At 62.0% G+C, this 26,837-nt stretch overlaps 1 protein-coding gene across 2 annotated transcripts; it reads right to left on the bottom strand.

Moving 5' to 3' along the window:
- Positions 1 to 776: 776 nt before the first annotated feature.
- On the bottom strand, positions 777 to 9,407 carry RSPO4 (R-spondin 4). Of its 2 annotated transcripts, none has more exons than XM_049817498.1 (6): positions 9,389 to 9,407; positions 8,534 to 8,612; positions 4,921 to 5,109; positions 4,456 to 4,599; positions 4,175 to 4,360; positions 777 to 869 (listed from the first exon to the last, which is right to left on the bottom strand). In XM_049817498.1, exons 2-6 carry the CDS (start codon positions 8,610 to 8,612, stop codon positions 796 to 798), a joined length of 672 nt encoding a protein of 223 aa, XP_049673455.1. In that variant the 5' UTR covers positions 9,389 to 9,407; the 3' UTR covers positions 777 to 795. The 2 variants fall into 2 exon arrangements, with proteins under 2 accessions (XP_049673455.1, XP_049673454.1); XM_049817497.1 differs by lacking the exon at positions 9,389 to 9,407 and adding an exon at positions 9,002 to 9,066.
- Between the last annotated feature and the right edge of the window lie 17,430 nt (positions 9,408 to 26,837).

Here is a 26,837-nt window from a genome sequence, read left to right as displayed (position 1 = left end):
GGGCTGTGGTGGCTGCTCCCAGCGCAGGAGGCAGCAGCATCCCCCACATGGGCTTGCTCCGGGGTACATACCCCTTGTCTTGGACCGAACGCAGCCACAGTCACCCCAAATTCCTGCACCCACATTCAGCTGGGGACAGGAGCTCTTCCAGCCTTCCGCGGGCTGCGAGCCCAAGGATGGCAGGATTTGGCCCATGGTTGTGCTGATGGGGATGCCGAGTGCTGCGCTGGGCTGCCGTAAGTGGTTGCATGGTCCCCAGTGGGGTCCCAGTCTGGGGGTCCCACCACCCTCTGTGCCGCTGGCTGAGGATGGGGGACCCTATCTGCAGTTCGGTGGCACGCTGTGCACCACAGCACCCCTATGCAATTGGGACACCATGGGGACAGGGCATCTCCCAGCCCTGGGGGACGGTACCCAGGCAGGCATGGGGTCCAACCCTGGGATCAACCCCATCCCACCCGGCTGGAGCAAGGGAAGGGACCGAGAAGGTTGGGGGAGAGGGAAAAACAGAAAAATAAAGGAGCCACCCCCTCCCCGAGCCCCAGGGCATTGCTTTGGACACTGTAAATTAGATTTTCTGAAAAGGAAATGTTTTACAGGCCATAAATTGTCTCAGAAGAAAAGGGGAGGAGGGGGAGAAAATTGTGCAATTTTTTTGTGGATGGAAAAATGGGGGTGATGAGGCCGGGGCAGCACGGCGGGAGCCGGTCGGGAGCTCACCATGCTGCCAGCCGACGGCACGGTGAGCTCCCGACCGGCTCCCACCGCGCTGCCCCGGCTCCCATGCCAGTGCCGCTAGGTACCCGCATGCGGTTCTGTCTTCGGCTTCTTCTGTCGCTTTTTGCCTTTATTTTTGGGTTCAGTTTTCTCTGGAATAGAAAAAGGAGGAGAAAAGGAGGGTTCGTTCATTGGCCGGGCAGCAGGATCCGGCCCAAGCCCCATCCGTGGGATGCAGACCTCGCGTCCTCCCCCTGGTGTTAGCACAAGACCCTCTTCCCGATTTGGGGGAGCCCAGACCCCTCTCCAGGTCACCAAAGAGCAGTGTGGGTCTGCGGGGAGTCTGGGTGTGCCGGCAGCACGGGCAGAGGGACACCGATGCGTTGTCCCGCCGGCTCCCGTGGCCGGACCCTAAATCCTGATACCCCCAAAATCTCCAGCAATGGGCTGGAGCCAGCTCAACCAAACTGGGGGGCTGCCCAGAGATACCCCAACTTCTGTCTGAGCAAGGACTGGGGATGTTGCAGTGGGACAGTGCCTGCACCAACACCCCAAAGTGATGCCGTGGCCAATGCCGGGCTCTGCCACGGTGCATGCCCACACCTGGTTCTGCTGCAATTGCAGGGCTGGAGAAGTCTGGAGAAGACGGTGCTGCTTACCACCGCGGGCTTGCACAGGACCCAGCCGGCCCCCAGGAGGGTTTGGGCACGGTGGGAAGCAGGGTGACCTCAGGGTGCATCCACGCATACGTGCTAATGATCTCCCTGGGGATGCTCTCCCTACATGGATGCTCCCTGCCCAGGCGGCACGACCCACGTGCCGCCAGAGCCCGGCTGCATCCCGGTGAGACCGCCCCAGGGATAGCCTGCCAGGGACTCGGAGCTGCGCGGGCAGGCGGTTAGGACCCAAATCTCTGCGCACCCCGAGGGGCTGACCCAAGCACCCTCTGCTCCTGCTCCACTGGCTGACGGATCAGTGCCGAGACACCGAACAGGGATGCAGGATAAGCCTTGCCATGCCGTGGGCTCCGATGGGAAGGAGAGCCCACGCCGGGGAGCGGGATGGCTGCCCAAAAACCTGGCAGCTTTGCCTCTGCTTCTACTCCCGTGCCCACCACGTGCTCTCCTGATGCCGAGCCGGGTGACACGGAGGGGGTCCGGTGCCGCTCCCCCCGCACAGCCCCGGCGTGAGGGGCACAGGGACGGCGACCGGCCGGTGCTGTGTGCGCCAGCGCTGTTGTCGCCGATCCTTTCGGAGGGCTCCAGCTCTTTTCCTGCCCGGCTCTGTTTTTCGCCTCTGATCTCCCAGACAGTTGCCACCCACAAAGGAGAGGGCACAGCACGAACGCCAAGCGTCTGGAGAGCGCGGCAGACACAAAAGGCAGATTTACGGCAGCATGAGGGGTTTTGTGCCTCGGCCAAGCGTGGATGCTTCTCCCTTCCAGCTGCCCGGGGATGGCTCAGAAGTGGTGGCACAAATCTCTCATCACACGATCGGGTCCCACTGCCTTCCCCGGCTCACCCGGGCTGGGGGTGTCTCGGCCGCATCAAGTGAACTCGTCGTCCTCCTCCAGCATCTGGATCCTATAACCCAGCACTTGGCCGGGCGGGCAGGAGCCTGGGAGCGAGGGCAGACGCACGCTTCGCCACGGCAGGGACGCCGAGCAGCCTGCCCGGGAGCGGGCGGCCAGGCCAGCCTGCCAGACACGGCGGGGCTGCCCTCTCCTGCCTGCCCGGCTGGGGCAGCCGGCAGCGGGGGCTGCTCGAGGGGCACTGACGGGATTTCCCTCCGCCTTCGTGGGGCCAGACCTGTCTCTGCAGCTGATCCCAGGTAGCAGACTTGAGCGAGGAGCTCCGCCGTTCCCTGAGCCCATCACCGTGGCCTCTGGGCCCCCGGCGTGCAAGAGCGGGTGCCCGGGCAGAGCTGGGAAGCCAAGAGCTTTTCAGGGGTGCCGTTGCCTTCTCACGAGACGGGGTGCCTCTGAAGCACCGGTGCCACGGTCCCCACCGCCAGGACCTGCTGCGTGCCAGGCAGGGCTGGGTGCGAGCACGGCACCGCAGGCACCCGCCTGGCACCGCGCCGCGGGACGCCATGCTCCGGAGCAGCCCGTCCTCCCACGCCAAACTTGCCGCATCAAACTGTCACCAGCTCTCCGGGTCCGGAGCCGGCGCAGCCCGGCAGGGAGGGGAACGTCCCCGAAATCGATGCCACCTGGCACCCCGAAGCTGTGAGTCGGGGCCTGGGCGGGGATGGAAATCGGCTCCTTCGTGCTGTCAGCAGGAAAATATTATTTATGATTGATGATGCGGCGACGAAGCTGCTCTCCTGGCTCCTCAGCCCCAGCCCCAGCACGCACGGCTTCTGTTATTGTCCCCCTTTCTCTGTCCTTTTTCTCTTCCCCCCCCTCGCAGTCCTTTCCTCTGCCGCCCTCGGCCCCCGCCACGCTGGCGGTGCCGGCCGGCGCATCCCACGGCACATAGTGAGCCCGCAGCTCCGAACCGCAGACCTCTGCACCGCTGGGGCCGGCGGCTTAGATCTCCTTCCAGGCCCTACAGATCGGTATCTCATGCAATCCCTCTTTCTGCCAGTTATTAAGCGGAAATTTATTAGAACAGCTTCGGTCCAGACGATCGCATCCAAAAATGACATCAGCCGCCTCCTGGTTCCCAGCGCCAGCCACGCACCCGCGCCCACGCTGCCCGGCCAGACCCCGCGCCAGGTCTTGGTGCTGTGAGAGGTGGCGGGGAGCCCCGTGCCGGGGAGCCCCCAGCCCGGGGGATGCGGTGCTGCCACGGTGGGAGGAGGTGCAGGAGTAGGGGCGAACATTTGGCCAGGCGAGCCGCGGAGTCAGACCCTGCCCTGGGGTGTCTCCCAAAGCTTCGGCCATCCAAAATTCCTTGGGTGATGCCCTCCAGCCGCGCAAGCGCTCCAGATATTTTGGGGGCTCGGAGGTTTTGGCAGGAACCTCCCCTGCGGGTCTCAACCCTCCGTATTCACAACTGTGGTGCAGAAAGCCCTGGCCGTGCCTTTCCCTTTGCAAGCGTGGCGGGACGGGAGCCGGAGGTCGGCAGCTTCGTCCCACCACGGCAGCTCACGCCAGCGCCTGTCCCGGCCCAGCGGTGGAAGGGGACGCCAGCCGGTCCCAGGCGGTCTCAGGGGCTGCTGGGTAAGAGCATCCAGCCTGGCACGCTGCCCACAGGGGTCCCTGCCAGCCCCGCAGCCGGCACCAGCGCCAACGCCGGGGCTGCTCAGCACATGTGCCTGAGAAAGCGGCTTTCTCCAGAACTGCACAGTTACAGCCACTGGCTTCAAAATGCTTGGGAGACGACAGCCGGGCTCGCCGGCCACCACCGGACCGCCGCCACCGCCCCCCTACCGCGGCACGCCTCGGGGCTCGCTTTGGAGGGGTGCGAAGCCGTCGCAGGGACCTGGGGGTGTCAGGCGGTTCGGTGCTCACCTCCCGGGCAGTGCTTCCTCATCCGGCACTTCCTCGTCTCCAGCAGCGAGGGACAGGCGGCCCCCTCCTCCCGGGGAGCCCCCGGCACCTCCCGGACCCGCGTCTCCACACCCCACTTGCAGCCGCAGGTCCGGCCCTCGTGGGTGCAGGCGCTCCACTCGCTCCAGGGTCCCGGCTCGCACGTCTCTGCGGGGGACAGGGGTGCAGAATGGGGACAGTGACCACCCAGCGCCGGGGCACGTCCCCAGGGACCGCGGGCACGGGGTGCGGGTGCTGCTTACCTTGGCACTCGCGGGTGCCGGGCTGCACCGTGGTGCTGGGGGGGCACTGCCGAAAACACTGGCCCTTGTGCAAGTAAAACTTGTCTTTGCACTTCATGCAGAAGTCTCTGCTGAAGCAGCTCTCGCAGCTGGGCGACCTGCACTCTGCCGGGGAGGAGGGCTGGTCAGTTGGGCGAGCCCGAGGGCCGGCACGTGGTGAGCCCGGAGCTGGTAGCCCCAGTGCCCGCCGGGGACCCAAAGCCCTTTGCAATCCTGCAGGGTCCAGGCTGCAGCTCCGGGCAAGGGAAAAGTGGAAGAAGCCCCACGGCCCGGCTGCCCCCGGCTCTCGCCGCTGCCCCTGGCTCTGTGCCGCCGGGGACGCTGCGGGAAACGCAGCCATCGCCCTTCCCACGGCGGGGCGGCGAGGGGACGTGGGGGCGCTGGGAGGAGCTGGGGGGGGGGGGCCCTGGCTGTCACGGGACGTACTTGTGCATCTGTTGACCTCCAGCCCTCGCACCCCGAAGTAGCCGGGGGGGCAGGTGTGGACGCACATGCCGTACTGGCGGATGCCGTCCCTCCAGATGAGCAGGAAGAGCCGGTGGTGGCAGGTGATGCAGCCGTTGTCCTCCGAGCACAGGACGCAGCCCGTGCAGTTCTCCAGCAGGCCGGCGCTCGCTGCAGGGACAAACGGAGGAGAGGGGCTGCGGCGGGGCTGCGGCACACGTGCACGGCACGGCCGAGGCACCGCGGAGGGTCCCAGCCCCGTGGCAGCCCCTCTCCAACCCGTGGGGGTGACAGCACCGTCCCGTTTCCCTGCAAATGCCTCCCCACCTCCGTCCACTCCCCAAACCCCCCTTTCTCTGCAGGCTGTCAGCGTGGGGACGCGCAAAGCCGTCGCTCCCCGCTGCGCTCAGCTCGGGCATCACCGCCTCCATCACGCCAAGGTCCAGGACTGAGGGTTTGCCCCAAGGGTTGCCAGCCTGAGCCCTGTCCCTACGTCAGCCGTGCCCATCCCGTGGGAAGCATCCTAAACAACGGCTCGATCAGCGGGTAGAAATATGCTCTGACCTGGATTAATTAGTTGATGCCTGCTAAGTGTCAGGGGACAAAGAGCATTTTGGAAACGTTCAAAAGGAGCCGAGATAATGATCTGTCTGGTTGCTCAAGAGCCTCCGCCGCCTCCCTGGCTGCCTTTGCAGTGCTCCCAACCTGGGTGATGGCAGCCAGCCCTGAGGTGGGCTCTGCTCCCAGGGACAAGGACGGGCTGCCAGCCCCCGCCAGCCCGCAGCCCCCGGTAGGGTCCGCAGAGACCCTGCCAACCGCTCCTCCTCCCCGAGCCAGCTCCCTGCACCCAGAGAAATGCAGCCCAGAGAGGTGCTTCCAGCACGGGGGCACTTTGGGACCTGGATAGCTGTGGCCCCAGCAGTGGGGCTACCTGCGCTTGGTGTCTTTTTGCATCCCCGGGCTGGCTGGCCATCTCCGTGAGCGGCTACCAAGCTCCTGCGTGCAGGCAAACGATGCTTTTGCTGTGCCCGGTTGTGTTGGGAAGTGTTTGCTCGGCTCTGGCACTGTGGGGTCCCCTGGGCGCTGCTGAGCAAAAGCTCGTGTCGTGCAGCGGTGACGGTGGAGCAGCGCCGAGGCTGCATGCTCGGGCCCAGGGCTCCATCTGCCAGCAGATCTTGGAGGATTAAGATGGGTTTTTTTGCACATAGCGGACGCCTAAGGAGGTGCCTGCCCTGGAGAGAGCAGAGCCCAGCGTCTGCGGTTGGGACGGGCAGGGGCTGATGCGGACCCCCAGGTCCAAGCTGATGCGGACCCCCAGGTCCAAGCCCTAGCAGTTCCAGTCCCCACGGAGCCGAGCGGGCGAGGGTGAGCCAAACAAGCTGCTGTGCTGGGCGCCAGACACGGGTTTCAGCCCCAGGAGCGATGCCCAGCGCCGATCCTCTCTGGTCCCTCACGAGCTGACAGCAGAAGGGCCCCACGGCTGCGGTGGCCGGGGCAGAGGGGATGGTGGAAAGCAGAGGTCGGTGCTGGGGAAACCGGGGGAGATGCTGGCGGGCAATGCCTCGCAGCCCTGTGTGCTTGTCCCCGGCACAGCTTTCCCGGGTGCAAGCCGGTCCCTGGAGCTGTGTAGCTGTCCCCAGGCTGGCTCATCCTGGTCCCCTCGCTGGGGCACAGGGGCTTGGACGGCAGCGTGGCATGGCGGGGCCAGGAGGCTTCGTTAGGGCTGCTTCTGCTGGGAGCGCACTAACGAAGCACCTTGGATCTATTAAGTTGTTATGGTCTCCGTTACATATTTACCAAATGCTGACAACATTTGTGTTCCTGGCTGCAGCTGGAGCGGCTTCCCTGGAGACCCAGGGATTTACGAGCCTCTTTCCCTTCCCTAATTCTTTTTGATGATTTTTTTTTTTTTGCCGCTCTCCTTCCAACCCCCGTCTGGGGCAGGGGTGGTGGGGAGCCCTGCGCAGGCTCCGGGGCCTCATTCCCGTCACCGGCTTTAAAAATAGCCCCATGGTCCGGAGCCGGGGGAAGACTTGGCCGGCCAGATCCCTCTCCTCCGTTCCGCAAGCCTCGGGGCTGCCGGCATGGCACGTGGCTCTGCTGCCCGGAGCAACACCCGGGAGCTGCCGCAGAGCCGGCGGAAGGCTGTGCCACACAACGGGACGTGGCTCACGCCGAAACCGTGGGAGTGGGGAAATTAGGGATGCCTGGGGTGTTTGCCTCCCCTTGCCCGGCAGTGATTGCAGATCCAGTGCACAGGGACGAGCTGAGACTGGCACTGGGCAGGGGGCACGCGGTGTACTGGGGTGCCCGGGCGGGCGCTCCCTGCCTGGGCTGTGCCGGACATCAGTGCAACGTCACCCATCGCTGCTCGCCCCGAGCCCAGCTCTGCCGCCGTGAGCTCTGGAGGCACCGGGAAACTCCTGGGCTCTGGGCTGCCCGGACTGTCCCCTCCGTGGCAGCAGGGCACGGCCGGCGCCGGTGGGGCAGCGGTGGGGTGCTGCAGCATCCCTCGTGGGTCCCGGCCCCCAGAGACCGCGCCAGCCCTTCTGTACTGGGAGAGACAACGGGAGCTGTGGCCAGACCCCTGGGTGCTGCCAGGACCTGAGGCCCCCGTGCATCCCGTAGCATCGGGACGCTCTGCATCGAATGCCAGCAGCCGGAGCACCGGCCCCGTGGCACCCTGAGCCCCTCTTGGTGCCAGGCTGTTTCCGATCAGGGGCATTCCGGCAGCCAGCCCGGCCGCCCGCATAATCACATGCGCCCATTGCCTCCGCACGTCTTTAACATGCAACAACCACAAGGAAAGCTGTCCGGGCTCCAACCCCCGGCCCCCGAGAGCCCTGGTCCCACCAGGTCCTGTCCCTGCCCTGGCACAAGCCGGTTCCAAAACCGAGCTGCTCCTGGCACAGAGCTGAGCATCAGCCCTGGCCCTGCTTCCCGCAGCCGACTGGCACTGCCCGGCGAGGGGACACGAGCCGGTGCCCAACGGAGGGGTACACGTGCCTCGGCACAGCTCTGGCACGCACCCTGCCCTTGCCCTGGCACCGAGCGGCAGCTCGGCTGGTGCCTCTGCTGGGGGGAAGGACGGGGCAGGGGGGGACGGGCAGTGCCTGTAGTGGCTCTGAGCAACCTTCCAGGAGGTTTTACTCCCCATGCACTTAATGCGTTAAGCAGAGAAGGGAAATATTGGAAAATCAGCCCTTTCTGCACTATCCCCACCGTGGCCGGCTCTCCTGGGATTTGCAAAACTGGTCCCTGTGCCAGCCAGCGTCCCTCTGGCCCCTGCCAGCCCCGAGGGCAGGACTGGCATTGGGCAGGCAACGCCATGGGGCCGGGCATTGCCTTTTCCACGTACCTACCCGGAGCCAGCCCCGCGCCATGCACCGAGAGGGGAACGCAGCCGGTCTCCAACGGGGCCCAAGGGGTCGGGTTGGGAGGATGCTGCTTCCCGGTTCCTTCCAACCTCCCGCCTGCTCCGCACAGGCAGCACCGGCGGCTCCGGTGCTGGCAGGGGAGGCAGGGTCCGGCAGCCCCGTGTCCCTGAGCCACCCCGCAATACCTGAGCGGGACGAGCTGGCCGCGCACACCTTACCTTGCTTCTTCCATCGGTTCTGCGTGAGCATTTCCATGGAGCTGATGAATAACAGCAACATGAATATTATCCACTGCATCTGGGCAGGAGTAATTTCGGGCAGGGAAGAAATCAAATCATCCAAGCGGCTGGCGGGTTCGCCTCCTGCCAGAGCCAGCCGAGGGGCGGTGGGAGGGAGGAGAGCTGCTCCGGGCTCACACCATCCCACTCCGGTGCTGCCGCAGGCACGCAGCCCCGTTTTATGGTGGCATGAGCCGGCGAGCCCCGGGGAAGCAGGGTCTGTCAGGCCAGGGGAGCGCTCATGGTGGCGGGGAAGTGCCGGCTGCTCCGGGGAGCTCTGCCTTTATAGCCGGTGCCAGCCCCCCCCCCCACTCCCCCCCCCTTCAAAATAATAATAATATAAAAAAAAAATAAAAAAAAATCCCCCAGCAGCAACAAAGCAACTCGCAAACAAATTGGCTGGAGTACCCCCACCGGAGCGCTCCAGCCGCCACCTCGGCTGGGAACCGTCCCACTGTCCCGCCGCGGTCCGACTGTCCCGCTGCCATCCCAGCGCCGGGGTCACGGCGAAGCCCCCTGTGATTTGGGGGGGGTGGAGCCAAGCGGGTGACGCTGCCTCCGCCAGCCCCCCCCTCCACCCCCCCAAAAGGCTCAGCCCCCCGCTCCCAACCCTGGCAGCCCCAGCAGGGTTGGGGGGGCCGGCGGCAGCCCCCGGGTACGGCTGAGCCCCAGGGCAGGCCGGCCGGCTGGGAGCCGTGGTGGGTCTCCGGCAGCTCCGGTGGCGGCTGTGGATCTGCCCTTGCTGTCCCCAGGATTGCAGCTGACTCTGATTTTTCCGAGCGCTTCGTAACTCACCTCCCTCCGAGCTGCGGGAGCTGTGCTGAGCCGAGCCGAGCTGTGCCACACTAAGCTGAGCCGAGCTCACTGAGCTGCACTGAGCCAAACTCAGCCGAGCTGAGCTGCGCTGAGCTCTTCCCAGCTCCCACGCGGCCGCCCACACCCCTCGCCCTACGCAGTGCTCCCCAAAACGCACGCCGGGGGCTCTCGCTGTGCCCGGAGGGGCGTGCAGGACAGGAGAGGGAAGGGGCTCGGCTGCGAAACCTCGCTCGCCGGGTACCCGCAGGTTGAGCCACGGGTGCCAGCGCTGCGGGTCCCCATCCTGGGAGCTCCATGTGCTCGCCCCATCGTGCTGGCACGTGCCGGCCCCGTGCCGGGAGCCATGCCCTGGAGCAGCCTGGTGACCTCCCCAAACAGCGCTCCAGGGCCACTGGCCACCAGTGACAGCCCCAACAACAGAGAGCACCCACCTCTGGCATCAGCAAGTGCAAACCAGCACATTATGCCCCTCTCCTTCCCCCGGAGAGGGCACAGAGGGGAATTCTTGGACACACAGGACCCCCCTGAGCACCCCTGGGACAGATGCTGAGCCGCCTGCCCATCCCACAACCCAGCTGGCTGTGGGGCACAGGGAAATAAAAGGGCCAAGAATTGGCTCCCGTCTTTTTGGGGAAAACCCACAGTATCTTGAGCTGTGCTGCCATGGCTCTGCCAGCATGCTGCATCCCCGCTTGGTCCACGGAGAGGTTTGGGGTTGGACCTGGGTCCTGAGGGCTTCCAGTCAACCATGAGAGAGTTTCTGTCTGCTTCATTCTTTCAAGGTGCACCGATTTTCCTGGGTTTTGCTCCCGCAGGCAAGGCTGAGGCCAGTTGGAGTGGGCTCGTTCCCACCTGGGATGCTCTGGGTCTGCTTTACCTGGGAGGGACTAATGGGTTGGGGAACCACTGAGCACCAGCACACCCATGGGGCTGCAGTGGATGTGTCCATCAGTGTCCTGGGACATCCCACCGTGCCCAGGGAAAGCACATTGGGATTACTCTCCTCTACCCCCAGGAATTTCTCCCACCGGCTCCCCTTCTCCCCCTCAGCCTCCCTGAACATCTCTCCTCTCTGCTCCCGTCCGGCACCACGGCGTTTCATTCCTGACGAGTTAATGATTCAGACAACAAAGGAGCTGTTTCAGACCCCTTGGGCCTCGCCATAGGAAACCAGAAGTAATAATGGTTGGGATCGCTTTAGGGTTTTTTCTAATACCAATATGAAATAAATTGAAAAATTACCCATAAAATGCAGGTTTTCAGCATCTGGCTCAGCCTTACTTTCCATAAACAGCCAAGCCTGCAACACGGCGTCCCCATCGCAGATCCGCATGGGCTGGGGGGGGCCTGTGTGGGCACGAGCATGCTGGTGCCATCCCGGCACAGGAGCTGAGAAAAATATGGATATGGGAATAGCATTGGAGATACTTGAGTATCTCCGAATCACGGCTGCAGGCGGCTGCACTGGTGTTTGCGGGGGCTGCCGGTGATGGATGGCTGTAGCCGGGGCGAACCGCAGGTGCCCGGCTGGGCTGGCACCCTGGCAGGGCTCATGGTAACTCCTCGCTCCGCGGCGGGGCCAGCCCAGCTCCCCGGGAGCTGATTGAGAATTTTCATTGTCCAGACCTGGAAGGAAAATGCTGTGCAAGGGCCAGGGAAGCGCCTCGTCCCCGGTCACGCTTTCCAGCTGCTGGCACGAGCAAGTGGATGTCGGAGCGAGCCCTGCCAGGCTAAGCGCCCTCGCAGGAGGAGTGTGCTAATTAGGTGACTCTCATTAACACTGGGTCCTTGGGGACGGCACACAGTAATTTGCTCAGCTCATCACTGGGCTGTGCAATAGCATGGAGGCCTTGCCAAGGCCAGCAAAGCTACCGGTCCGGCTCCTCGCCGTGGGTGCTGGGTGCCCCCGAGGGAGCAGAGAAATCCTTTTATTTGCCTTAATTTGGCTACTTATGACTACTCCTCTGAAAATTGCAGTGGGAAGGGATGATGTGTTGTCTGCTATTTAATCAGGCGCCTGTTACCCCTCTGTTGTGCCAGGAGGCATTTTGGGGGGCTGCGGGGGGCAGGGAGCTCAGCTGGCGGTGCCGGGACGGCAACCGCGGTGACTCATGGGTGATGCCGGGGAGAAGCAAGGCAGAGCCCGCGGGTGCCGCTGGCAGCTCCCAGCTCCCTCACGCAGCCCCGCTCCACGCCAGCGCAGAGGGAATGAAATGTTCCTCCTCTGCCTTCCAAAGCACCAGGGAGAAAGTGTCCAGGAAGATAATTCGGAAAGTTTGTTTGACACTTGAGCATGCTTTCATCTTTGGAAAAATCTTGGTGACCCTCCAAGTCAGCACTGCCTCCTTCCCAGCACGGCCGGCGTCCCAGGGCACACGCCCGTGGCACCACCCCAGCGGCTACTTTCGGGATGCCCGGGGCTCCGGAGGGGACGGCGTGACCCCAGCGGGGCCACAGGTCAGCCAGGGATGTTGGCATGGGGATGCTGGCACGGGGATGCTGGCACAGGGATGTAGGCACCAGGGATGCTCCTGGCCAAGGCAGCAAAGCGAAAATGAAACGCTTTGCTGGCAGCGGTGGGAAGGAGACAGCAAGGGGCAGTGGGATGGAGGGAGCCCCCGGCCGAAGGCAGGGTTTTCCCCCCAGGTGCAATGAGCTTCCCGCAGCCGCGAGGGCTGGAGCGGCCGCCGGGAGAGATATCGTCTCCAGAGCAGGGGCCCTCGTTCATCCCAGGCGATGAATGTGGGTTTGATCAGGGGAGGGTTTGAGCGGATGGTAGTGGATAAGGAAGAAAAATATTTGGCATTCCTCTCCCATCATAACAAGCCCAGATGCTTGGACGGTGGCAGCCCACTTCCCACAGGAATGGAAAGTCACAGCCGCTCCCCACGCCAGCTCGGCAGAGGCCCTTTCCCCGCGCTTATGAAATGCCGGCTCCACCTAACGCCGCACCGCGGCCCTTGCCGGGCATCCTGCGGCACAGCCAGCTCCGTCGCCCAGGTCCCTGGTGGTGGCACTGCCCATGACCCCCGTCCTGGCGCAGGCAGGGCTCGGAGCTCAGCAGATGCACAGGGAAACCGGCTGGGAAAGGCCAAACTGCAGATTTACCGCCCGGGCAGGAGCCTGGTGCAACCGGGTGCTCCTGTCCGCGTGCCGGCATATTGGGAACACCTGGGCCAGCACAGCCCCGTGAGGGAGAAGAGCTCCGGCAAGGCCGGTGCCATGGGGAGCCGTAATGGGAAGCAGCTCCCGCTTGACCAGAGCTGGTGGGAGCAGCTGGGCTCGGCGTAGCAGGAGGCAATTCCAGCCTGCCCGGCAGCCCCTCTCACCGCCTACCGCGCCGGCACACGGAGCCGGCGAGACCCCTTGGTGCCGGGATGCCGTCCGCTCTCCCAAGCAGGGAGGATGGCGTGAAGGCGACTGACTTCAGCGCTGGTGTCAGCCAAGCGCGCCGAGCAGCCTGCAGCACGCTTGCGGCACGCTTGCTCTCCTCCTCCTCTTCCTCCTGCCAGGGTCCAGCTGGTCCTGGGTCTGTGCTGCCTGCCAGTCCTGCTGCTCTCAGGGGGATCCGGCACCCCAAGAGGTTTAAGGTTTGCCTTGAGGTTTAAGGTTTGCCTTAAATCAAATCCTTCATCCCGGAGAGAGCACTGGAGCTCCTGCTCCTCTCTTGCCAGCGCGGCTCCTCTGGCTCGGCTCCGGCTCCAGCCGCCGGCACGGCTGCGTAGCCTCCGAGCGCTTCGGCTGCCAAAACAGAAGCAAAGCCCAAAGTCAGAATTGGTGTCGAGCGGTGCCGAAGGCCGAGGAGCAGCAGGAGGAGGAGAGGGAGCCGGGAGGAAGAAAGGGAAGGCGAGCAGTGAGGTGGGAGGGAAGGTTTGGTGTCGAAACCGAATTCCTGGTCTGTGCCAGTGGAGCAGATTTCCAGTGTTTATTTTATCTCTTTAGTTGAGCCCCTTTGAGGCAGAATATATTAAATGGCTTGACTTTATATAATGGAAATAATTGAAACAATACTCCTGCTTCCCAGCCGCAATTTGTCGTGATTTCAGCCAAGAGTGGCCAGCCTCCTCTAGGTGGTGGGGACAGCCGCTGCCGTCGGCGCTTGTTCGCTGGTTATTGTTGACACATGTCAGCGTCGCCTTCCAATTTCCGTACAGCTGTCAGACCGGGAAAAACACCACGGCGGCTCGCGCGGGACGGGCTCGGTGCCGGCTAGCACCAATGGGCTCGCCGACGGGCTGAGGGAAGGGCATCGCCCCGGCGCTGGGGCTCGTCTGCTATAACGGGGCCGTTGGTTATGGCTGAGCTGGGATTTCTCGGGGAGAGGTGGTGTTTGGGCAGTGCTCACAGGTAGCCAGGAGATGAGGATGGTGGAATGGAGCAAACCCTGGGAGGAGGGAGGACGTGCTTGCTCACTGCATGAACCATTGCGCTTAGACCTCGGTATTCACCGGAGAAGGCAAAAGGAGGAGATGGACATGAAGGTTGGGGGTTTTTGAAGGTTTTATTCAACTCCTCCCCAGCAGCGGGCAGGCGTCAGGGCAGGGTCTCTGCAGAAATCCCCCCCAGCCCCAGCATCCCATGGACAAAGGCTTGCACCAAGTGCTGTCCTTGCAGCCAACATCAATCTCCATCTCGCAAGTGTCGCTGAGACTCTGCCATTTCTCCTTGTACGTTGAGTTGCAGCTGAGCTGGACGGACAAAGTAAGAGTAAACACGACAGCGATAAGTCTCCCACGGTGAGACGGACCATAAACCAACTTCCCGCTCCGCAGCACCATGGGTGTCTTGGGGAAAGCTGACGGGACATGAAACTAAAACCAAAAGGCAGGGGAAGTCTTTGGAGAACTGAGACATGGCAAAAAAATTGCTCAGAAATCTCTTCCTGCCATTGCAGCGATTCCTCCCCGGTCTGTGTGCGGTGGGGGCTCGGGGAAGGTTTCTCTGGGAAAAGGCAGGGAGATGGGCTGCGTGGTGCAGGATCGGGAGCCTGAGGCTTGGGGCAGCAGGACTGGGCTTTCAGACAGCCTGGAAGCCTTGAACTGCAGCATTTCTGCAGATTATTTTGCTACCAGAGAGCTGGGATTCCCCAGGGGACATGGGTGCTGCTGCTGTGCCCACCGTGCCCCTTGCCCCGGGCACAAGCCGGCACCGCTCTCCTGGCAATGCCAAAGCATCAGTGACCACGGAGCATCCTCCTCTCTGCCGGGCACGGCTATCAGCTGCCTGTGGCCTTCCTAGCAGTGAAAATCATGTGTTTGTTACTGGAAGGGAGCAAGCCAGTGGTATTTTAGTAGCTGGCCCTCTTCTATTCTCCTAAGAATCATTTACGCCAAATTCCAGTTGAATTTCTTTTAATATTTGTGCTATTTAAGGAAACTATTGAGAAAGACAGATGGAAGCATCAGTCAGATGGATGTTCCTGGCTCCACGTGAGACAGCACTCAGAAGTCCCGTCCTTTTTCAAATAATTTTAATGTGACTACATGGTTCCCTCTTGCACATAATTCCCCAGGAGGGTAAATCCTCTGACTCCAGTGGATGACTCTCACCAGCTGGAATTCAGCAAAAGACAAAGGCTTTGGGCAGGCTCCTGGTCCTGGATGGGGAAATTCCCCCTGGCAGCCGCAGAGCCCGGGGAGGGTTGCGGAGGCAGCCTTCGTGCTCGTGGCTCCGGCGCCCGTGGCCGTCGCTCGCCCTCACCGTGCTGGTCCTGCACGTGCCCCGTTGCAGCCGCGGTTCCCGGTGCACATGCTACCGGCGAGGGGATGCGGTGCAGAGGTTGGACGTGCCCCTGGGCAGCTAGGGGCAAGCAGGGTGCCCATCTGGGTGCCCACAGGGAAGGCAAACACTGGGTGCGAGGCTGTACCTGCACCCCAGCACATGCCGGGGCTGAGAACCTGGTCTCAGGGTTAGCATCGCCGGGCTGTCCGGCTGGGACTCAGCAGCCGAAGGCTGTGATGGCGTGTCTCTGTGCTGGAGCTTAGTTTTAAGCCAGTTTGCTTAAAATCCAACCTCCTTGTGTCAGCTCTGGTCACTGCCACGGGTCTGGCTGGCTGCAGCTGAAATCGGATGCTTAACAGCAAACCTGACCGATTCGTCAGGATCTGATTTGTACCATCACCAAAGCCGACGGCTCCTCTGCTCCTGCCTGCCCTGGCCAAAACTGCACAGATGTGCTCATGCTTTGGACAGCAAGCCAGAAGGAAACAGCATGTCCTAAGGGCTGTCTACAAGTTAGTCCTTTGATTGACCTTGCTGCACTGGCACAGGAATGGGAAACACCCGGTCGAGCATCCCGAGGCACAGAAAGCCGCGGGGCAGCCGGCCGGGCTGTAGGGCTGAGAGCTGCCCCTGCCCTCGGCCACGCTCGGGGTCCAGGTAAGGCTTGATTTCACGGAGCCGAGTGAAGAAGCAGACGCACACCTGCTCCACCATCGCTATAAATGCAGCTCTCGGCCTCCTCATCATCGGCAGAGCTGCCCTGCACGTCTCCGGTCCCCGGCGCATTGTGCCCCATCCACGGGAACGGGGACTTTGGGTCTCTCTTGGGGTCTTGGGTCCCTCCTCGCCCTCCCAGCCCCAAGCTCCATCCTCACCCCACTGACATCCCAGCTCCTGGCCCTGGTCCCCATGTCCGCCAAGCACTGTCTCCCACCCCTTCCCTCTGGCACAGCCCGAGGACGCGGCACAGCCAGAGCTACCCCAGACCGTGGTCACCAGCCCCGCAGTGGCTGCCAGCGCCCCAGGGCCAATGGCCGTGTGTCACGGTGACTTATAAAGGCTTCTCCCAGAATTAATAACAGGAGGGACACAAACTTTAATATTACTGAAGTGAAAATAGAGTGATAATTGTATTTAGCCGACATTCAGGAAAATTATTACCACCTGGCAGCCCCATTCGTGGCTGACGTCAAAGAGCACCATAAACCACCGTGAATTTTGGAGAATATCGTGAAAAAAAAAAAAAAAGAAGGAAAGGGCAGAAATGGTGAAAGGCAGATCTTTGTGTTAAGAAAACCCCAAGGGTCAGGAGCCGTCATCCTGGGACACTGGATGGAGCGGGTCCCCGGGGTCTGTTTGCCATTAGGAGAGGAGTTTTGCTAATGCACAGGAGTGCCAGGGGATGTGGTCCCCACAGGTCGCTTCCTCCATTGCAGGCAAAGCCATGGAGAAAAATGTTCCCCTCTCCTTTTTCTTTTTTTTTTTTTTTTCAGCCTTTTATATCCTGTTTATGCCACTAACAAATTCAATTTTCAGGAGCTGGAATAAAGACAAAGTCTGAGCTGTTTAAAACGCTGTTGGGTTGTGGGCAGCTCCCCTCTTGAAGCACACAGAGGAGGTTCAGCTTTGCCATCATCCCAAAAAGTGCTGAACCGCAGGAGCGGGAGGCAAAGGGGGTCGTGGTGGGCGAGTGGAACTGAAGCACTGCCAGGGAAGGTGCCAGCGGGTCCGAGGCTGCCGTGATCCTCACACTGGACCCCGAGCATCCGTGCCGCTGCAGCTGGAGGACGGATGCAGGGGCACGGTCCCCGGTCGGTCCCCAGTGCCCACAGCCGGGCGTAGAGCCGCTGCGGCAGGCTCTGGCTCATGGAAAGAATTCTTCACTTGGGAATTTGAGCAAAAAAGATTAAATGAAGGAAAAATGTATGCTGCACTGTGAAAGCAGAAAAAGTACATTTCCAAATATCCCCAGCCTCCTCCCTGCCCCGCACGCACTCCGGGTGCTCTCAGCGTGCTGTCTCTCCTCCCCGTGGCATTTCGGGTATTTACGGCTCCTCACCCGGGGGACAGCTCTGTCCTGGCTCAGAGGGGACTGTGGCACGGAGGGATGCCGTGACCTGGCTCCTTCATCTCGACCGCTCCATCCATCCCTGCTCTTCCCTGGCTGGCCAGGCAGCTCCCAACAGCACAGACCTGGCCACTCGTCGCCGTGTTGAAGCTCCAGCACCTTCCCGCAGGCAGAGGGTCTCTCCTGCCGTGTCCCCAGCCCTGGCCCGGGGATGCTCTGGGATGCAGAGGGTGAACCCGGGTCCCAAGAGACCTGATGCTGCTCAGAGCGGGCAAAGCCCCTCAGGGACGGGGACTAAGCCGATGTCACCTCTTTGCAAGAGGAAGGATGCTTCTATGCTGGGCCATGCCCAGGACTCTGCTTTGGTCTGGCTTTCTCAGACCTCCCCAAGAAGGGGGGTCCCATGAGGGAGGGTTGCAGTGGTGCTCCCCATCGGTGGGGGTCTCCAGGGCCCCGGCACAGTGGCGCTCGCCCGCCGAGGGCCAGCAGCAGGGCCGTGCCACGGGAGCTCGGCTGGTTCTAATCATCGGCGTTGGGAGAAAATACCATAATATTGCGATGAAAGAGTGATGTGTGGCACGGCCTCCCCGGGTGCAAAATGCCTCCTCCCATGGGGAGAGGGGATAATTAGAGGTTACTGATGTTTTCGGCTCTTTAACAATGCTGGTTTGCTAATTTGAGCCCCCACTGGAAGACCACACAGCAAACCCTGACCTCCCAGCAGATGCCCACCGCACCTCCTGCCTCTCCCCGAGCTTCTTCCAGCCAGCCCGGCTGGAGCGGGGCTAGCAACGGCTCCATGAGCCGAATCCACTCTGGCTCCATCGCTCCCAGTTTCAGTGGAGACACGGCGATGTCCATCTGTCCCCACGTGTGCCCAGGTTTGCAGCAGGTTTGGGGTGTGCACAGCCCATGGACATCCCAATGGCATCGCATTGAGTTCCAGACTCAACCACACAACTGGAGACCACTGAGACCACGAACAAATAGGATTTGATTTGATATTTTTTTTTTAAACATATTTTTTTCCTGAAAAAAACAAAGAGGAGAACTCATGTTTCCCATTCACGTGAAAGGAATTTGCCAGTGCATGGCGGGGAGAGGGATGCTGGGGGTCCCTTGGCCCAGAGAAGCCACCACCCTGCGTCTCTGGTGACAAAAAGGGGCCAGGAGGTGCCTGGCAGGGGCGGGTCTGTGCCTGAATACCTGCAGAGGTGCATGGGCCAGGGAAACCAAGCCATGGCAAGGGCTCCAGCTCCCTAAACCAGGATGCTGGGAAGGGGCAGGACAGCATGGCCGGGCCGGGTCTTGAGCCCCAGCGCTGCCAGGGTCTAAATGCCTCGGCAAAGAGGCAGCGACTTTCAGCCAAGGATTCAGGAATGAATTTCAGAAAGTTCTTGGTGTGGCCTCTCTTTTCCTAGAACAGATGAAGAGCTGGGCTCTGCTCTGCTCGGCAATCCTCTCCCTTCATTTTGCCAAGTTCCCCAGCGGGGCCAGAGGAGCTGAGCTGAGCTGTGCTGAGCTGAGGAGGCCTCAGCACGCTGGGGCTGGGGAGAGGGGCTGCGTGTGCAGAGGGATGTGGTGGGCAGAGGGACCATCAGGTTGGGGCTTGCATCCCTGCATCCCCTCATCCCTGCATCTCTGCATCCCCACATGCCTGCATCCCTCCATCCCTGCATCCCTCCATCCCTGCCTCCCTGCCTCCCCGCAGCCCTGGAAGGCTGTGCTGTTCCCAGCTTATTCAAACACCCTGTCATTCTTCCCAGTTGGACTGTGCTGCTGGTTCTCCAGTAGCATCCTACTGCGCTGGACAACTTTGTCATGTGCAGCCCTGGCATCTTCTTGCTCTCGATCGAAGTTACACATTCACTGAATTCTTCCCTTTCCTCGTTATTAATGGAGAAAACCTATCGCATAATTATTTTCCACATCAGCCACCCGTTCGCTCCCACAGAGCTGGGAGGAGCCCAGCCGCTCCCTCCCCTCTGCCGCGCTGTGCCGGAGAGGCACAAACCGATGCCGGAATGGGGAACAGAACGGCAAGACCGAGGCCCCTCGCCCGGGAACGGGTGCCCTGGCACTGTTGGGGACCGGTGCATAACGAAGGGGAGTCCTTGTCCCTGCTCCCTCGAGCCCAGGGATGCTGCTGCCCTGTTTTTGAGTTTCCCGCAGCCTTCAGCCCCCATCCCCGGTGCCGCTGAGCCCCTGGAGCCCCTCGGAAACACTGGGGGGTCCTGCAATTACACCGAGACCTCCGTTCCCCCTGCCCCTGGCCGGCAGCAGGGGCTCAACCCAGACCTTTGCCGGACACCGGCACAACCCCGGCACCCTTCCCACCAGCACTGCACCCTCCTCCTGCCCCCGGCTGAGCCGTGCACCCCACGGGCAGGCTGCGGAGGGGAAGCCACGTCGGAAAGAGTTTGGAGGCGGTGTGCCGGGGGTCCCACGCTGGGCAGTGCCATGGACCTGGGTGCAGAAGGGGAACAGCGGCAGAAGGTCGGTGCCATCCCGATCCCGATCCCCATCCCCGGAGCGGGGGCCTCCTGCCCATCCTGGGGACAAGGGCGGCTGCCGGGTGGAGCGGAGCAGCAGCGTCAGTGCACGGCCAGTTCCCAATTTGCACCAGCCTGAAACAATGACGATGACAGTGGTAGAAATAAAGAGATGAAAAATGTGTCTGCGATTTTAATGAGCTGGAAACACCCAGCGCAGGGGACGGAGGGGTGGGAGGGTGGCTCCCGGCCGGCCATCGCTGCGACGCCGCGCGCCCCGGCAGCGAAAGGGGTCCCTAATGTTTCCAAGATGTGGAGCCCTTCACGGGGGCAGCTTGGCTTTCTGCAGCAGTTGCAGCTCAGGGGAATAATTGAGAAGATTATCGCGTTGGAAATTGCTCGCAGGGGAGGGTGGCTTCAGATAGCCTGGCCGCGGGCTTTCATGTCTGCACCAAACAATCGCTCTGGGTTGGAAACGCAGGCGGGGGGTCGGCGGAGCCCCCACGGCCTCGTGCGAGGGATCCCTGCCCCGATCTGGCACCAGGAGCAAAGGAAAGGGAAAGGCTGAGCCGCGCATCTGGTGGGAACAGCCGCGGCCGCCCAGTCCTTGGAAGATGGCAGGTCCCGCTCCGGCACCAGCTTCGGGGCAGCCGGCTGCATCTCTCCCAGCCCCGGTTCCCCGGTGCGTGGCAGGGCCAGGACGGAGGGGGAGCAGGAGGGGGGCATCTGTGCCAGACCGTCCCCGGCGCCTGCGATAACAGAGTTGGCAGCAGCTGGTCCCAGTGCCAGCCCGCAGCTGGTCCCCTTCTCGGGCTCTTCTCCTTTCCTCCCTGGGATTTTGTCCTACTTTTTTTTATTTAAAATTTTTCATAGTCTTTTAAACACTGTAAAAATTTAATACAAAGGAAATTAAAAAACCCAGAGGAACTATTCTCAAAATAATTTCACAATCCGCACATATCCCTCAGCAAATTTAATTTGTAGGAAATAAAGAACAAAATATGACAATAAAGGGCTTCTAAACAAATCCTAATGCTTTACATATGTAAGTGCAAATGCCGCGCCTGTGTGCAGGCACCCGGCGGAGGTGGGTGGCGCGGGGGCCGGGGGCCACAGCTCTGCCACCCCCAGCCTCGCCGCCCCACACTGCCGAGGGTCCCTGCTCCCCTGGGGACAGCTTGCAGGAGCCAGGGGGTTTTGCTGCCCCGAGTATCACGTCAAACCATGGCCCCTGGCTGAGCGTGTCTTCCTTGTGTCCCAGCAGCTCCAGCTCTGGCAGCGATGCTGAGAGCGTGTCCTGCTTTATCAGCCTGGATCCTGCCCAGTTCAGGGCAGTTTCCTACCAGTTAATGGGGAAACCTTCGAAGGATGCGGACCAGCCCTGCCAGGGTGTCAGCCCCACTGGAGGATGCTCTGGGCACGCAGGGTGAGCTAGGGACCTCCTGCTTCACAGCAATGCCCAGAGCGTGGCTTCCCAGGGGCCACCCAGCACTCTGGGGTCCCGGTGGCTTAGGGATGTGGGGGGTTACTGCAGCCCCCATCCTCGCCGCTCCCCCACACGCACCCGACACCGTCCAACCCCACAAAGGCATCTCTTTCCCCATATGTTCTTTGTCCAGCTTGTGGCCCTGCCTCTCCCCCTTGTTTTTTTCCCCTTCTTTTAATAAACCTGGCACCTGGAGGAGAATTTTCCCTTTAAACACCCAGCCTCGCATGTTAGTGACTTTTATTCTGTGTCTTATTAGCGAACTGGAAAAAATGTCAATTGTTACCTACTACGGGCACGTGTGAACCACAGGCTGCAATGGCAGGAGGTGCTCCCCCAGCACTACACACACAGTCCTCGTGCCCTCGGGGAGGGTGAATGCCCGGAGACACAGGCTGCAACACCATCCCGCCCTCAACCCAGATGATAAACCCACCTTGCAATGGGATTTTGCAGCCTCTGTCCCCTCCCCGACAGCGCTCGGGGTCTCTGGGCTGCCAGTACCGCTGGCAGGTCACTGCTCTCCAGATACCCCGATGGCTCTTTCCCAGCTGCATCTGTGATGCTGCAGCATCGGTGGCCTCGTAGTGAGCACCGGCGTGGGGCTGGAGCAGGGCACGGATCTATTTTGGGGTGTAGGAGGGGGCTGTGCTGTGCGGGGCTGGTCGATGCGGGCGCTGGGGCTCAGGCTGGCTGCCTGCATGCAGAGACGTGGTCCTCCCCGCTCTGTCCCGTGCCATGGGTCACAGGGCAGAGCCACCCCGACCATCTGCTAGTGGGGAAATAGGGGATATTTGGGGTTTGCACCCAAACTGCTGTTGCACTGCTGCACCCGCACATGGGCACTGCTCCAGGGGGATTTGGGTGCTCTCTCTTGCCCACACCCCCTATCCCAAACAGCCGACCTCGCTGGCTTACCATGGCCTGGCCCAGCCCAACCCACGATGGCCGGACCCCCTGCTCCCCCTTCACCTTCCCCAGCTCCACCGGGCAGCACATCGGGCCGGTTTCGTTGGGGGATATTCGCCACCAGCTCCTCAGAAGAAAGGCGAGCGCTTACCCAACAGCACTGCGCCGGGAAGCTGATACTCCCCGAGAACATTGCCTCATACCATCCGTGCGTGCCTGGGATGGGGAGAAACGCTGGGGAACTGCAAACGACATCCAAAAATGAATGTACTGTCTGCAGCAGCGCCGGGGCAGCAGCCCGGGGGAAGCGACCGCCATGTGTCATGGAAGGAACTGCAAAGGAAAGGGTCTTGTGAGGATAGCGGGAGCAGGCTGTGCCGTCCCCGCGGCTCCGCGGGCTTCGCACAGCCTCTGAAGCGCTCCGGGACAAGCTCGGGATGGGGACTGGCTCTTCTTCCTCGTGTCATGCCTCCTCCTCGCCCCCACAGAGGGAAGGTGCTGCCAGCCCCAGGATGGTTCCGTGGGGTCCCGGCCCCAAGGGCGGCATCCGCTTGCCCCCACCTTTGATGATCTCCGCAGCCGATGCGGCCTCGGGCATCTCCCGCCGTACCCCGAGCGGGGAACAGGATTGCATCCCAGTTTCTCCGCCTGGCCCCGGGGGTGGCGAGTGGAGGCAGAGCCCGAGCGGGCAGCGCAGACAGGCAGCTCGTGGGCAGGGCGCTGCCCGTCTGGGCACTGGGGCGACCCGGCAGCCAGCTGGTCCCCGCTTTGATGTGGAGTTCCCTCCGGCTCCGCACAATGCAACCCGGCTCAGCCTGGCAGACTGGGGTGGGAGTGAAGCAAGGGTGATTGATTGTCTTGTTTTGTTCCTCCAAGGCTGTCCTAGGCCGTTCGGATTCACGGCCGAGGTCCCCCGAGAGCAGCGGGGGGCACGGCAGCGTTCACCCGGGCTGCAGGGATGGGGATGGTGGGGTGCAGGCTCCGGCCGGGGGCGGCGGGTCAGGGCACCGAGGTTGCTGCTGCCCCGCGAGCCACTGGCTCAGGTGGTTCGAGCGCTCTGTGCCTCAGTTTCCCCATTGGCACCGACCCTTAGGGAGGTGGTGGTATCTCTGGAGGACACACGTCCCATGAAACCAGCCCCTGTTACTCTCAGGCGTGTTGGGTATTCCCTGAATTAAAGCAGGCAAAGGGAGCGCAGGAGCCCCACTGAGGGCAAGGCTCGTTAGGACTCGAGCGTGTTGACCTCCGAAAAATTGAGTTTAGCTCCATCCAGTTGATGAGTCACGACTGTGTTTGTGCGACGCGCTCCCTGCAAGCAAGGTTTCCACCGCAGAGCTAACAGGCTTTTCTGGGAAGCACTGGGGTTCTGGGCTTCCTCATTATTTTCAAACCCTATTGGCAGCCTCCCTCCGACAGGGATTATGCCTGCTCGAAGCACAGCACTCAAGCATGTTCAGAGTCCTGAAAGCGCTAATTGACTTTACGTTTGGCCTCGCTCCTGAGAGCCTGCTCTCTTGCAGCCCTAGTCCCTCCTCCTGCTACTGCGGCGAGCCTGCCTGCATGTGGTTTGAATTTCTTCCCCGGAGAAAAACCCCCTTTCTCCTGCCTCAGTGTCATCTTTCCCTGGAATTGAATTTGGGGGAAATGAAGAGGAGGCCAAATTTTCACAGAGTGACTACCTCCCCTCTCAAGGCAATGACGGGAGCCCCATGAAAGCGAGGGGTGAAGCCTGTTCCAGGAGCCACTGATGCCCTGTCCCACCCAACGTCCCTCTGCACGGCAATTTCGGTCACCTTCAGATGGCTCCTTACGTGCCAGTAAGCTTTGGGTGGCTGAGCGGAGCGTGGAGGAGGCTGCCCCAGCGCTGATAGCTCTCCCTGCTCTGCAGCAGGGATCCCGTCCTTCCCTCCAGCTGTGTGCTGGGAAAACACTGCCAGCACAGAGCAGCACTGCCAGCACAGAGCAGCGTGGGCAGCCCAGTAGGAAACACGGTGGTGCCATCCTCTGGCACCTGACCCTGCTCACCCCGGGGCCAAGTGATGCGCGTGGGCTTTTCCCATCGATGGGAAAGGAGCAACAGCGAGCTGATCCCAAGGAAGGGACGATGGTCTCAAACAGCAGCAGCCTGCGACACCTGAACATCAGCCAGGGATTATCCACGGCCCCTCCCTGCCTTCTCCTGCAGGGCCCTGGGTCATACCTGGTGCACGTGGCACGGCACGGGAATGAGCCAGTTGCCCCGACTGTGCCGGCTGCCATTCCCAGCATGGAAGGCTCATGGGCTGCCAGCGGGGCGGGCGATTGGGAAATCTGTTTCCTCTTCTGCTTGTTATGACACTGCAGTGGGCGCATCCACCGGGAGCAGTGAGGCAGCGGGAAAGTATGAAGGTCAGGGGAGGCTGTGGTTTGTGTGACGGAGGTGACCCCGGCTGAATGCATCCCTCTACCTGCTCCGAGCATCACTGCCCTGCCGGGACGGCTCCAACCACCGCCTCCCCTGGGACATCGCCCCTGGCCCCGTTCCTGCGCGGAGCAGCTCTCCACGAGATGCACGGCCCCACGGATCCTGTTCCCGGGTAAAAGAGGGAGAGAAACGGCCAGGTGCAGCTTCCCCTGCATTTCCATGGGCAGGATGGTTGGTGCAAACGCTGGGCAGGAATTCTCACAAACACAGGCAAGGCATCCGGGGCGCTGGCTGCTCCGGGGGCTTCGCTCAACTCTTGCAGCATTGCTCCCACTCCCGGCTTTGCTCCGGCAGCCCACAAAGAGGATGCGGCTGCTCCGACGATGGCACCGGCGTGCCCAGCAGCCAACGTGACGCACTTGCCTTGCAGCACTAATGAGCCGGCTCTGCAATCCTTGTCACCTCGTTAATGACTTGGCCGCTGCATCCCAGTCAGGGCTGTGCTGTCCGCTACCTCCCACATAGCTTGCAGGCCCCTAACTCGCATTAGGGGAGCTGCTTTCATGTGGCCAGTGGTTTTCATCATCAACGAGCCACAGAGCGAGTGAGACGCTGGAGCAGAGGAGGGAGCCGACGGGGAGCCAGGCGACGCGGGCCGGCGCGGCGTGGCACCGCGGGCGCTGGAAAGGCGGCTTTGATGTAGCGACAGCCAGCCCCGGGGGCCGCGGGCTCAGGTACGGCGGGGGCCCGGCTCCCAGGAGGGTCCCGTGGCGAGGGGCGGCGTGGAGGCATCCCACTTTACCCCATGCCGTGTTCGTGGAGGGGCTGCTCGGGCCAGGGGGAACTCGGCACCAAAAGTCGCTCCTTGTGTGTGGTCCGAGGCAGCTGGCACGACATGGGGAAGGGAAAAGAAATTAAGGATGGACACGTTGGTGAGGCCGCAGGAGGACAGGCCGATGGTTGGATGGGAGTGTGTGGTGATGGGTGAGAGGGTGGACAGCAGATGGTGGGTGAACAGAGATGGCAGCGAGTTGGGTGGAAAAACGAAAGCTCGGTAAGCGCTCAGCATAGCTTTTGTGTGATTTCTGCTGCCTCTCGCCCCACCGAGGCACCGCCGGCTCCCATGGACGCTGATCCCAAACACCCACGTGCTCCAGCACCTGCACCGGGTCCGCAGGCAGGCGGGGGAAGCCCCTTAGCGGCGCTGGGATACAGGATTTAGGATCACGTTTCTGGAGGGAGACCCACGATTTCAAATTCTGCCTCAGGAGGGGGCATTCGAATGAAGCTACCGGTATCCGCCTCGCCCACCCAGGGACGGGCTGTGCCGGGAAAGTGAAATGTGGATGCCGTCAAAGCCTGCAACCGCGGCTGCTGCCCGCCGGGAGCGAGCCGTGGGGCGGAAACGCTGCCTGCTGCTGTGAATCACAAGCTCAGCGCTGGAAAAGCTCCGGCTGAGGCATTTCCTGCTGTTCTCATTGTATCCCCATCCGATGCCTCCCTCGTGAAGCTCCCGCGCTGAAATCCCGGCCCCGTGGAAAAAACAGCGGTAGCTTTCCTGCCGAGTCCAGCACAGCTCTCTCGGCTTTCAAGCTCCGGCCATATTCCACAGAGCCGGGATTGGCGAGGGGAATAGCGGGAGTTGCGGCAGCTCCCCGGCCAGCGCGGCGATGATTCGTGCGAACGGGCAGTGCCGAGCCGCGGGGGCTGCTGGGCAGGCAGGCCTGCCGGTCTGCGGTTGATTGTTCAGCCTCAGTGACTTCTTGAAGGGGAAATGGAAAGAGCGAACAGTGCGAGTTAATTAATTGACGCATAACGAAGTCAAGATGAGCGTCCCTGAGGAGCTGGAGCTCGGATTGGGAAAGCGGCAGACGATGGTGTTCCCTGGCGTGGGGCTGCTTCATCCCCAGCCCCAGCCTCGGGCCAGCCGCACCGAGGACATCAGGTCCGGCGCAGGGGCAGGGAAAATAAAGCTCCTAAAGTACCTTTAAGTGGCAAGTTTAATAGAATTTAGGCGTTACAAACACTGTGGCCCAGAGAAAGGAGCTGGGGAAGGAATGAAATAGACCCATCCGATGGCCATTTGGCACTTTGCTCACGGTGGAAAGGCTCGCTCCGGCAGCGCACACAGACCCTGCCACAGGCTCTGACGCTTTTCTAAGTGCCGAGGAAGAGCCAGGGAGAGGGAGAGGGACAGGGAGAGGGACAGGGACAGGGAGAGAGGGACAGGGACAGGGAGGGTCGGGGAGACCCTAACCCACAGGCTGCCAGCCCCACGCAGGGGGTGGCAGTGGGCAGGGACACCCCCCCACACCTCGGCGAGACCCTTCTCTCCCACTGTGGGAAGA

The sequence above is a fragment of the Accipiter gentilis genome, chromosome 14, assembly GCF_929443795.1.
Source record: "Accipiter gentilis chromosome 14, bAccGen1.1, whole genome shotgun sequence".
NCBI lineage: Eukaryota > Metazoa > Chordata > Aves > Accipitriformes > Accipitridae > Astur > Astur gentilis.
Note: the sequence above shows the minus strand (reverse complement) of the source record. Positions and strands in the feature narration are given on the sequence as shown.